Source organism: Zonotrichia leucophrys, chromosome 2 (assembly GCF_028769735.1).
Source record: "Zonotrichia leucophrys gambelii isolate GWCS_2022_RI chromosome 2, RI_Zleu_2.0, whole genome shotgun sequence".
NCBI classification, from domain to species: Eukaryota; Metazoa; Chordata; class Aves; order Passeriformes; family Passerellidae; genus Zonotrichia; species Zonotrichia leucophrys.
Window position 1 is genome coordinate 120,992,125 of NC_088171.1, and position 13,770 is coordinate 121,005,894.

General features: G+C 39.4%; 1 protein-coding gene across 3 annotated transcripts in view; it reads left to right on the top strand.

Moving 5' to 3' along the window:
* Positions 1-13,770, top strand: part of KCNB2 (potassium voltage-gated channel subfamily B member 2) — a 189,041-nt gene that overhangs the window by 5,905 nt on the left and 169,366 nt on the right. For 2 of the 3 annotated variants that reach the window (XM_064706222.1, XM_064706223.1), the window contains exon 2: positions 10,556-11,240. In XM_064706222.1, the coding sequence (XP_064562292.1) occupies positions 10,662-11,240 (579 nt within the window). In that variant the 5' untranslated portion in view covers positions 10,556-10,661. Of the gene's footprint in view, positions 1-7,037; positions 7,068-10,555; positions 11,241-13,770 lie in introns of those variants that run through there. The other variant, XM_064706224.1, reaches the window with a different exon arrangement.

Consider the following 13,770-nt stretch of genomic DNA (forward strand, 5'->3'; position numbering starts at 1 on the left):
AGGAGCCTGGAAGACGTAAACCACAGGTTTGAGTCACAGAGATGAGTGTGGTCCTTTCAGTGAATGTTTAATGACCAAGCAATGACATCAAGGTGGGGCCAAGGCCACCACCTCAAGGTGTATTTGGAAGGACTATTTTACATACCTCTTGTAAGAGGAGGTTTCCAGGCTTAGAATATCATGTGGGTGGGTTCTGTCTCTTTTGATCCTGCTTATGCACAGGGCCTGGATGGAAGTTAAGAGCTTCTTCTTCCTGACTGTGAAGTATCGTGTTGATCCTGCCTTAGAGGTTCCCACACCCTTCTTTGAACTTGGGACTTGGGTGTTTAATATTAGAAACCCTGAACTAATGGCTCTGATGAAGCACATTTTTAAGAGGATGCTGTGGCTTTTAAAAATACATTTTGGCTTGATAGAAGTAAATAAATTAATTTATAGTGGCATTTTTATAAAACTGTTCCTTTTAGCCTGTCTTGATTTCAGAATTATAGTAACAGTAGCATAGGGTTGTGCATGATAGTGAGTCTTCACTTTTTTTTTCTATTGTCAGGTCAGTTTGAGGGTCAAAAAATATCAATACTCTTGGTATCAGGTAGGACTAAAAGTCAGTGTAGCTTCTTCTCTACTGTGTTAAACTGGAGTTCCTAAGAACAGCTTCCCCTTACTGACCCCCAGACCAACTGTATCTTTGTGCATTATGTGGAACCAAAACTCATAAGGTCATAGATAAGGTCAGGAAGCAAAGTTTTCTGTTTTCTGGGTGACTGCTTTCCTCAGATAGGCAAAAGAAGATGTTGGGTTCCCCAAGGCTCTGCACAGCAGTTCGTAGTAGTAGTTTGGGATGTTTTTCCAAGGCATCCTATATTTGAAGACATCAAGATGTTGAAGGGTTGGACTCTTCAGATCAAGATTAGATGAAATTTTGTCTTAATTTTTAATGATAAGAGCCTTCTGTAAAGACTTGCTGATGCTGTGACCTCGGGGACATTTCCAGCTATGGAAAAACAAACAACAAAGGCACTTGTCAAAAATTGAGTCTCCCAAAAATCAAGGCCTGATTCATTCCTTTGTTCTGCTTTCAGGGCTTCTGTAAAGCACCAACAATAGGAGTTTGAGATGGGCTCCTAATTGGCTGAGACAAATGTCTCTTGAGTAAGTCTGCTTCTTTCAAACTGTAACTCTTGGCCAAGTCTCTTCCTGTCTGTGGTCCAGGTAGGTTTAGGCCCACTATTCACCTTGACTGAATCAGGGAACAGTCCTGTTAGAAATGGCTGAAAATGAAATTTTGACAGAAGCAGCAATTGAACACAAATGTTTTAATTTCCGAAGTCACTTAAGAACACAACTCTGCTTTTCTTAATTGTAGATTTGGGACGGTGGCATTGCATGTTTTTTCTTTATTAGAAAACTCAACAGTATACCAGGATTCTGACCAAAATGCAACTTCCAAAATTTTGGGTGCAAATTCATTCAAAGAGGGATAAAACCTGACTCTTCTGTATGATGTGCCTTCAGACATCATTCTCTATATATATAGGATAATATTATATGTTGTGTAATATTTCCCTGCCTAGAAACCTAGAATCATCATTTATTACTACACTGTGCAGGCTTTTCTTCAGCAGAACAAAAGGACATCTGTGAAGTTCTTCACTGCTTTCAGCTACTTGGCAGCACTGTTATTGGCAGGGAGCAGTGGAAGATTGAAGGGTTAGAGAAGCTAACATATTTAGAATAACCCTAAAACCAATTGCTTTAGGACAACTGGTTACATTAGTGCCTTCTGAAAGAACAAATGATGTGTTGACAATCTCCTCCATCATCTTAATGCACTGCAATGCAATTAGAAGAGAAAATCAGGTAGTGGATGGATAAATTGCAACTCAAAGCTCTAATTTATTAATATTAATGTATTTGCTATTATTAGTGTATCCTGAACATGTAACATCTGTAGACTCTCAAAGAATTGTATGGAAGCACCAATCAAACCTTTGGATCCAGAGTGCTAGTTGGGATATAAATATGTAGTCTGATTTAGACCTGACATGAGGACCTTACATAATCACATTTCTGTAATATCAGGTTGTTTGACATTAAAGAAGATGATCTGCCATTCGGCCTTGTACTTCTCTGTGACAGCTCATCTCCTCAGAAGTTTCCAGGGAAGGCTAAATAAGCAGTGAAAGACAGTATCTTTGGCAAAAGCAGTAACAGCCCTTAGCAACCAATTGTAAACATGAGCAGTAAAGTGCAGACATGACCAACAACAACATCCTAAATGAGAGATGTTTAAATCTGCAATGGAAATGGAAAGGTTTTTGTACACTGAGCAGGAATGCATCAGGATTGTTTGTAAGGATCATATAGCCACACTTGTCACAACACCAGCAGCAGAGCTGCTGGTAAGGAAAGAGAGAATCGGAGCCCATCTGAAATAAAGTTTGGTGGGGATCTTGATTCAGCACTGGGTGGGCTACAAAACCATGTTCAGTGCTGTCTTGAGACCCCAGTGCAGGCTGAGGGGATGCTGCAATCCCAGTGCTCAGATACAGACTTGTGAAGAGGTGCTACTCAAAAAGACCACTTGAGCCCTAATTCCATGAAGTAAAATTACTCTGAATGCTCTCAAGAGCATTTTGCTTTTTGTAAAGCAGTCTGCATCACCTGTAGTGTGTCTAGAGCCCACCCACGTGGCTTTACCTTGCATAAGAGCTTCAGTAAGTGATTACAAGTGCTACTGGGGTATTAGAAAACTCAGATAAGCCAAAACTGCCAGGCTTGTGTGACTGCAAGACTTTAAAAACATTTTATCAGTTATACTTTCCCTCTTTTTCTGTCTTTTGTCACCTTACCTATTTCTGTCTGGGTTTTCTTATCCAAGGCTCCTAGGGAATATATAGAGTCTCAGAGTCTGCTGCTCCTTGATGAAGTTCAGCTCATCCATCTAAAAGACACCTCTGTGCTCAAGATGGTGAGAACAGCGAGTTAGCAGACAGACTGATTTAGTCAATCTGAAAAGTTGGTCTATAAAAGGCCTCATCTTTTTTGAGTTTTTTCCTGCAGATCTCCAAGACTTCGTGCAGCCAAAGTTTAAATTTTCTCATACCAGAAATAAATAACTGGTGAGATCTGTTATGAAGTAGAAATAATCATCATTTCAGACCTGTTAGCCATAGACCCAAGAGCTGATTTTGCAGGATTTACTCTTAAAGCAAGATCTTACTTTTCATAGACCAGCCCTTCTATAGCTGTTAACAGAGCAGTCAAAGCAACAGGTGGGATTTGTCTTAGTTCATGGAAAGACTCAGCTCTCCAGTAACAGCTCTACCCATGACTGTAGTCTGGCAAGAGCCAGGCATTGCTCACAGAGAAGCTGTGTCACAGGGGAGACAGGCTGAGGTCCATGTTTGCCCCCTCAGACCATGGTGCTCTGAGTGGTGTCATCCACTGGAGCCCCTGAGGACTTGTGCCAAGAGCTGTCACCAGCAATTTGGATAACCAAAGCTCAGATACTTCTCTCCTGTGCACACATGCATGTGGTCTTGCATATAGATACGAATCTGAGACGTACAAAGGATGCTCAGGAATTCTTCGACATGTTTCCTGACACTTCCCGCGTTCAGCTTGCCAATCCTTAACTATATGAGATGTGACTTCTCTTAGAGGTGGGAAATGGAAATAACTAACAACTCATTTGAGCAGGATGCTTTTATGCAGAGTTTTAGCTATCACCTCAGCTATCTTTTTAAAAACTGAAATTAAGGGGAAATTCTAGTAAAAGATCCCACAGCAAACCATTAAGAAACTAAAGATCCTTATATTTTGAAACAAAGAGCAGACATTTGAGAGCTAAGATGTGGCAGCAGAGAGATTACAGCAAAGCAGACGCTGAAAGAAGAATCATACAAACAAATAAGTTAGCAAAAATGTGTTTGCTCAGTAAAAATATATTGGTTTGTCACAACCAACTTCTTTCATCTTTTCTTGGCTAACTTGCTGGATCTCATTTGTAGGCTTTAAGAATCAGATGCTGAGGTGAGCACAGGCTTTCTAAAGTTTTTTTTAAATCACAGAGTACCTCCAGTTCTCCAGCTAGAAGGGATCATAAGGATCTTTGAGTTCAACTCCCTGCTCCTCACAGGATTATCTAAAACTAAAAACTAAACCATATGACTAAATACATTGACCAGATGCTCCTTGAACTCTGAAATGCTTGGTGTCATGACCCCTTCCCTGGAGAGTCTGTTCCAGTGCCCAACCATCCTCTGGGTGAAGAAATTTTTCCTAATGTCCACTCTGATTTTCCCCTGACATTACACCTACAAAACCTAAAGCTAGTTTTCCCAGAAAGTGTTACATGCCTGCATTAAATACAGCCTGAAGCTCTCAAGCCTTAAGTCAGTTTAACAGCTAAACTGGTAAATGCAACAATTGTTTCCTGAGATCTTTCTTGATTTCAGTGAGTGTTTTTGCACATGAAGAAATCTAGCACATTGATCTTAGACTCTTAAGACCTGAAAATAAATACTTTGAATAGAATAACCCATTTAATAATTTCTTTAATGTTTAATAATTTCACAATCTCTTCTTTTTAATCCAGAGTTTTCTTGAACTTTTAAAAAGATAATTAAATATCAGTACATCTAGAACCAGATTTTGTTTTAAAATGTTGAAAACACTTCCAGCAAATTGTGAAAAACTCTTCCATTTGTTTTCAAAGCAAGGAAATTAATTAATCAAATCTTTTCTTGAAAACAATTTGACAGATTTTGACAAAAAGACATCTTCTGACAAAAATGGTAGAAGTTTGTCCCTTAAAAGTCAGAAGAAAGCAAAATTGTTCACTTTTCCTGGGGTCCTTATGATACAACCTCTTCTTAGGTACTGCATATTTTTTCCTCTCTGCTTTAAATGCAGGACATGCTCCAGCAGTGAAGCGTGCTTATGTACTGTAACTTCTCCATCCTCTTTGGCAAAATTTGTATGGCAAAGATTGGGAGAGATGTTTATGACTAAGGCATGCAAGAGTGGCTGGGATGTGAACCCTTTTGGAGAAGAGGTCTTGCACATGGAGTCCATGGAAGGGGCTGGCACTGCTCAGCACAGCAGCCTCCCTGTGTGCAGTTACACTGCCCTGCACTCCAAGGCAGATGGCTGGGAACAAACCACTTACTAGGAGCAGGCCTTGGAGCATGTGGGCTCTCCAGCCATCTTTGCAAATGACTTGGGAGAGTCCTAACTGTGCCATGGCAGGCAATGCTCCGGCAACGTGACAGCGCATATAACTGGGTTCCTCAGCCTGAGGGTTTAATCTGGTCAGGCTTGCCCATCAAAAGGGCTGAAAATGCTGGGGACTCTGTAAAAAGCAGCTATCTCAATCTGAGCAGCAAAAATTGTTGGATACCTCAGGCATGTATGGCCTTCATTTCTACATTATAAAGCAATGGCCTCCTACTGAAGGGAAGACTGGGATACCCTGGAAGTGCTTGGGTAGGACAGGGAGAGCTCCCTGAGGGGAATTCAGCACTTTGTGTGTAATGCAGGCCTTGCAGCAGGAAAAGCTGAATAACATCAGAGGCCAAATACTGAATGAGAAAGATGAAGAGAAATGGTAAATAATTGCCCGTTCATGTAAAGAGGAAGGGATTGATGTGAGAGTCACACCATTAAAAGCTGCATGTCTGTGGTGCGGGGGAGGGCACTTAACCTTCCTTCTGGCTTTCCCTAGCTTCTCGAGTTGTACTCTTTGAAGTTCTCATTTTTATTTAATGCAAAGAATTGACTTTGATTTGAAGAGTTTTATGTAATATTACAGGTATTTTGCTACAAAGTAATTTTATTATTGCACAGGAAGAATGCAGGGTTTATCTAGATTTGCTCTTATATATGGGGGTAGAATTTGTCTTTTTCTCTACCAATTTTCTCTATCAATTTTTCCTAATGTCTGCTCAGAATTTCCCCTGTCATTACACCTACAAAACCTAAAGCTAATTTTCCCAGAAAGTGTTACATACCTGCATTAAATACACCCTGAAATTCTTAAGCCTTTAGTCAGTTTTAACAGCTAAACTAGTAAAAGCAACAATTTTTTCCCTAGATGATCTTTGATTTTGATGAGCATTTTTGCACATGAAGAAATCCAGCACATTGATCTTAGACTCTTCAGACCTGGCTGGCTTCTTCTATCACCAGGCTGGCTTTGCCTGCCTCCCAAGTGATAGTTACATTTATTGCTAGCCCATGGTGGACAAAGTGTGTGGTGGAATTGCACATAGCCTGAAGGTTAAGGCAATGAGCCAAGTTGAAAAGTATTTTAAGTCTTCTTATGAAAAAAAAAAATCTTCTGAATTAGTTACAGTAGCTGAAATCCAGAAACATAATTTAATAAATTGTAAAGGTAACCTCACTTGTAAAATTTTGTTATAATGAAAGATCTGGTGATTTGTATTAAATTGATTATGTGGCTTGTCAAGTTGGAAATATTATATAGTAACGTAAAGGCAATTTCCTTTTTTGACAAGGTAGCCCACTTAGTTGATAGAGAAAAGGCAGTGGGTGTGATCTTTTTTAGATTTCAGTAAAGTTTTTGATACCATCTCTCACAGGATCCTTCTGGATAAATGTCCAGCCCACAGCTGGATGGACACATCATGGGATGGGTGAGCAGCTGGCTCATGAATCAGGCACAAGAGTTACAGTAAATGGGATGACAGCAGACTCACCTGTCACTGGTGGGGTTCTGCAGGGCCCCATCCTCAGCCCTGTGCTCTTCAACGTCTTCATAAATTGCCTGGATGTAGGACTGAAAGGGATATTAATTTCGCTGAGAATACCAAACTGGGAGGAACTGTTTACTCCCTTGAAGCCGGGGAGGCCCTGCAGAGAGACCTGGGTAAATTGGAGAGATGAGCAGTTACCAACCACATGAAGTGTAACAAGGAGTAGTGTTCAGATTCTGCACCTGGGATGGAACAACCCTGGATGGATGTGCAGACTGGGGAATGAGAGGCTGGAGAGCAGTGCTGTGGAAGGAGAATCTGGTGGTCCTGCTCAATGGCAAGTTGAATGTGAGTCAGCAGTGCCCTGGCAGCCAGGAGCCAACCCTGTCCTGGGGGCAACAGGCACAGCATGGCCAGCTGGGCAAGGGAGGGGATTGTCCTGCTCTGCTCTGAGCTGGGGCAGCCTCATCTCGAGTGCTGGGGGCGGTTTTGGGTGACACAATATAATAAAACTATTGCAGAGTGCCCAGAGGAGGGCTGTAAAGATGGTAAAGGGACCCTCTGACTGTGAAAGTAGAGGCTGTTGATTGTGTTGTTGTTAAAGGCACAGTTAAAACCAGGCTTTTTAGACAATGTTTGGGGAAAAGCTGCACAGGAAGAAATTTTTAAAAAATTATCATCAGAGAACTAAAGAAGGTATGAAGAATAAAAGAAGATGGGAAGAAAAGCACTTATGAAGGAAACTAAAATAATTCATTTATTTAAGTTATACATCCTCCTTCTTCAATGCATATTTCAGTGATGAGCTCTGTAAAAAAGGCATAAAATCAGCCTCATCGTTCAAGATTCTTCACTTGGGACAATGTGCTTTTTTAATCTTTTCAGAATGCTTCATTTTTTGAATGGTGGTTCATCCCTTGGTACATGCATATGTACATAGCGCATTCTCAACACTAAACTTAATAATGTTTCACTGCTGACTTCAGTATGACCACCAGGATTTTGAAAGTTTTTTAGAAAAGCCACATTTCCTCAAGTAGGAAAATGCAACCAATAATTCTGCTGAAAAATCAAAAAATGTTTTATCAGCTTTAGACCAGTCATGGTGACACTAGAGTATTTGCATTGTTTAAAAAATATGCCTGGTAACTACACTGCAGAAAAGTTAAAACAATGCATAGTCTTGTTAATCCTTTGTTTTTGCAATCAGAAAAAATAAATAAGGATATGGTTAACTTAAAATTATTCAGATGAGATGCTTGATCTCTGTTGTATTGTTACTTGATGTTGCTAATATTAGGGTACACATTTTCATTTTAAAAACAGAAAAATAAATCCCTGAGATACAATAGTGAATAAACTAGTGAACCTCTCTAGGAAATGCCTGAAGACTTGATTGATTTCATGAAGAATAACAAAACCTCTGTATGAATTTCTTAAATTCTTATGTTTTCTTAAGTAAGACAACCGTTAAAGGAGAAATATCATTGTGCATTGAAATCTAAAAGGATTTTTTTAAAATAGAGTTCGCAAATATTTCCTGTGTAGAGAAATATCCTCTCATAACTGTTTACTCTTTGTGTAGCTGTCCGTATGTCAGAAGACTGATAAATGCATCACAGATCACTAGGAAATGCTTAAGTGAGGAGATCTTGCAAGGATTGGAGTCCCCCACTTCTCAGAAGCCTCAACATCATCCCCCTGCACATAAGGCAATGAGGAGGAGGGTAAAACCAGAGGGAAAAAATCAGCCTAAGGTCAAGAGGGAAAAAAACCAAAAAAGCACAAAAGAAAGGGATATATATTATGCAAACCTACTGATGCAAGGGCTTTGATTTTGATAGGACATTTATCTTTGAAAGTGAAGTTATCAGATGATAATTTTTGTGAATGAAGGTAAATGTTACAGGCTTAAACCCTTATGTAATTAGGCACAGAAGTGCTCTGGGTTCCACTGGGAGATGAGGAAGGATCTTCACAATGCAGTGCTGGAGGCTGGATGGGAAGATGCAGAATATTTGGACCCTTAGAATTTTGAAGTTCAGCTTGCCAGTGAAATTGGTAACTAAAATGATGGTGTTCTGGGCTGTTGCCATAATTTAGCAATTTTGTGATTATGCACAAAACAAAACAAAACAAAACAAAACAAAGAAGTAAATCTTTAGATGTAAGTATTTTTCTCATAAGTAATTTTCCTCTTTTCCGATGTTTTTGGAAATCATAGTCATACCTGGACTGTAGTTGACTGTGTCTTATTTTATCTATTGGTGGAGGAACTTTTAAAGTTTAGCTATTATGAAGTTTAGCAATTTTGATTTTATACCAGCAACATAGCCAATACTGTCATGGGCATGTCAGAGGACACTCTGGAACTATTCTTTGTTTTTCTTGATACTTCTAGTAAAGGGTTATTTGAAATCCTCACTTCTCTGGTGTGGATCTGGTCTATGTGACCTTTTAATTCTCTTTCAAATTTCTGCCTTTCCTCATTATGAGTTTGTACCTATTTGTTCTTGTGCCAACTGGTACTTCAGTACAAACAGTTCAAACCCCTCCCAGGTGTTCACTCCTGCTGTATTTATAAGCAGAAATCCCTCCCAGCACAACTTTCATGCTTTACTCTGCAAAGAGGATCAAATTCTTGTACACTTCAAATTCTTTTTTTTTGCTAGACTTATTTCACTTCAAGCAAAACAAAACAAGCAAAAAAAAAAAAAAACAAAAAACAAAAACAAACAACCCACCAGACTGTTGAATTGTTGATTTGCTGAGAACAGGAGGAGGAGATGTCAATTCTGGGAATTACTGAGGACTTTCCAAGTTTGAAACAGAAGCCTTGTCTGAGCATTCTTTGGGCCATGATACTATTGCTAGGTGAATATTTAAGCGCTGTGTCTGACAGCTGGCAGCAGTAGAGCTGGTGGGTGGGTTTCCTTCCTGATTGATTCTCGTATTCTACATTTAGTGACAAGCAGCTGCACCCCAGAGTTCTCTGAAGCACTGGGCACAGTGAGTGAGGATGCACTTATGGATTATTGAAACTGAGGTCACTGATAGCTGTCATGCAGTCATGTCTGCAGCAATGTAACAGGTGAACAGTGGGGCAGGGAAGAGCCTTGCAGAGGATCCAGAGAACTGCATGCACAGCCCTTGCCTGTATAACATGTATTGCTGGTCAGTTGGCCACAAAAGATCTAGGATTCTTTTCACTCATTTGTAAAGAAGTAAGTGCTGTGTGGTGGTAAAAAATATGACTTCTCAGGATGGCATTTGAATTGTTTGGTAAATAACATTTACCCATGAAATAATACAGATTGATTTGAATTGAAACAAGGAGGGAAGCAGTTTGGTGAGGAGATTTTGATATACTGTGATTGTTTTATTCCATTTCAGTCTCCCAAATTTGAATTTTTCAATAAAATTTTTCAATAAAAAGTAGACTAGCCTGTGTCTTTACTTGTAGATATCCCTATAATCTTTCCACTTGCACACCTCACACACTGAAAGATAAGTAATCAGATTAAGCTAACACAGCTGCATCAGAAACTGATTCTTAAAAAAAAAAGAAAAAAACCCAAGTCCTGTGTACAAATTGTAACAGTTGATTTTCACAAATACAGGAATTTCAGTGAGTTTTTCCTTTGCTTAAGCATAGTGCTTTTAGCTGTTCCAGCTGTTCCAGTGCTTCTGGATATTACCACAAAGAGTATCACCATAAAGAGGGCAAATTAAAATAATTAAATTTTCATCTGCATATGGAAGTATTGAAAGAGAGGGTGGGAGAGAATGGGGGATGCATTGTACCTGGCAATATTTTAATTTTTTGTCTTTTTCAGCTTCAGGAATGGAGCTGTCTGTCTGAAGAGGATTCTGCCCAAATATTCCTAGTCTCCAAGCTCATTTTCCTACAGACTCTGGTGTTACAACTTCATCTTTTTCAGAATGGCTGAGAAAGCTCCACCAGGGATCACCAAAAAGTCTTCAAGGTCCACCCTTTCTCTCCCTCCGGAGCCAGTGGAGATCATCAGGAGCAAAGCCTGCTCGCGGAGAGTTAAAATAAATGTTGGTGGACTCAACCATGAAGTGCTGTGGAGGACTTTGGACAGACTTCCAAGGACACGATTGGGAAAGCTCAGAGACTGCAATACCCATGAATCTCTGCTAGAAGTATGTGATGACTATAATCTGAATGAAAATGAGTATTTTTTTGATCGACACCCAGGGGCTTTCACTTCCATTTTGAATTTCTACAGGACAGGGAAACTACATATGATGGAAGAAATGTGTGCTCTCTCTTTTGGCCAGGAGCTTGATTACTGGGGGATTGATGAAATATATTTAGAATCTTGTTGCCAGGCAAGATACCATCAAAAGAAAGAGCAAATGAATGAGGAACTGAGGAGAGAGGCAGAGACATTGAGAGAGAGAGAAGGGGAAGAGTTTGATAATACCTGCTGCCCAGAGAAAAGGAAGAAGCTTTGGGACTTGCTTGAGAAACCCAACTCATCTGTTGCGGCAAAGGTAGGATAAACAATAGGCTTAATACAAAGATAGTAGAAAATGGTTTCATGACCCATGCATCTGACTTGTAGGAATCAACAACATCTGTTAAAATATTTAGAGAAAAGAAGAACCTAAAAATCTACATATCATTTAGTGAAAACACCCAAATCTGTCCCAAACCCACTGAAATCAGCAGAAAGAATCCTGTTTAGTTCAGTTGTTTTTAGGCAACTACTGTACTACTGTACTGTACTTTGCTTTTGCTGCATGTGATGAGAAACATCTGTGTGATTCTTAATAGACTCCATATGAAACCCTTCAATGAAAATGCAGACAGAGTACATTATCTACTTGTTTGTTAGAGAAGTATTTGGTTATGACAAACATCCATTTCAGTGTTGCTTGTCCCATCACAGGCACTGCATATGTGGTGTATCAGTGTTTGGTGGGTTGTGCTGGATAAGCTATCAAAGAATCACCATCTGCTCTGGCATGGTTTTATTATGGCATGTTTTATCTTATACATTTTTGCAATCAAGAATTAGAGTGTTTTGTATAAAAATACTAAAATATTAATGCATATATATATATTTATATGCATGCATATTTATGTATATACAGGTATATGTATATAAACAAGTATATGTTCTATACATGTATACACACACACAAATATATATGTGTGAAGTTTATATATATTTAGTCATAAGTGAGAACAAATTCAGATGAATCCTGGGTCCAGTTCTGCTATGTCCAAACAGGGAAGTTGGCTGAAGTTTCACTGATACAATGGAAAAGTTTACCCTGGTTGTGGAAATGGGACTGCACACACAGATGTTGGTACTGGTATTTAAAAGAAAGATTTTCTTCCATCTTGAGGAACTTAGTGGTTCTGTTTGTGGTGTGATGCACTAATTAACGTGAGGTAAATTTTGGAAGCTCATCTCCAGTTTGAATGACTCTAAAATGTTTGATGTTTAGATGTTCATGTTAAGCTTAACTGTGGCTATATTTTCTTCTGTTGTTTGTTATTGGATGCAATGCTGTTGGACCAAGGTAAGTATTAAATATGATGCTGCAATGGAAAAAAAAAAGAGAATTCTGGCAAAGATTTTTCGTGCAATAGTAACTCTTACTATTGAGGCACAATACATTTTATTTTTTTTTTAATTTTCATTGTGAGCTGCCTAACTTTTTAAGCAAGGAACTTACTTTATTAAAAAAATGTTGTGGCAGAATTTAAGGTTCATAAGTGGAATAAAAGCTTATAGGAGAAAAATGAATGTATTCAGAATATTTTAGAAAACTACATGAATAAATTTATTCAGAATATTTTAGAAAACTACATGAATACATTTTCTGCTTCCAAGATACATATTCTGGGCCATATGTTCCTCTCCAGGAGAAAGAGCAGAGGGGAAGCAGATGGGTGTAAGTTTTGCCAAGCAGGGTTCAGGGAGGCCGTGTTACGCACCGTGATCCCCTGGTGCAAGCTAACATCCATCAGCCCCCGCCAGCGCTTCTGTGACACAGCTCCTGCACTGCCTGCAGGGCTCAGGGCCACCTTCTCAGTCCTGCACACCCTGAATGTCACCAGTGTGTTCCATGAGGGACTTCTCCTCCTGGCTGCGGGCAGGAGGAAATCCTGTCTGAGCCACGCTGCTGAACACGCTGCGCGCGGCCTGTGGGATCACCTGGCCACGGCACTGCCTCAGAGACATCCGCAGGCAGATCTGTGTGTGAAATGTTTCCTCTTTCATATACAGAAACCAAGGCAGTTGTCTCTGAGGCTTGAGACATATGCTGAATTAGTGTTTTCCGTAAGACTGGGTAGGAGTCAACACAGCAAGATGAAGCAGATGAATAAAACAAAAGTAATATACTGATTTTTACGTTCTTTGCCTGTGACTTGCTTTCATTCATTTGCATGTTGAATAAATGCAGAAATATAGGATGGTTAAACTTGCATGAGTGCCTGCTGTTCATCAAACTGTTCTTATGACTTACACAGTGTCCCATCATGCATTTGCTTAAAAGAAGTTAGGCTGACCCTCAGCTTTTAAGAAAATCCCCCTTTGGTCACTCCGAGCAGATTTCTCCTCAGATTTTGCAGATAGATGTGGCTATTTCTTCAATTTCCCCAAATGTCTAAATAATTATTTTTTAACCTTTTATTTCCTTTTCCCCTCGTGCTCTAATTTGATTCAATGTTATAGATCTTTCTTGCTACAGGGAGTTTCACATTGCATTTGTACACGTGTAATGATTTTCATTATTTCAATTGCCTCTTGTCTAAGTTAATGCCATTTGATGTGGTTTCTGTGGTTCTGGTAGCTAGAAGTCACCATAATTCATGCAGTCGGTTTCTCTATCTAGTCACCTTCAGTCTGTAAATACATATATGAGCCAAAATCATTGTCAGATATGCCCATGGCAGCTCAGACAGCTTTATGTCATTGGTTGAATGACATAAAGGAGGGCAAAGCCCATCACAACACATTTTACCTTAGTAAAATAAAACAAGATATGGTGGAATCAGTTGGATGCA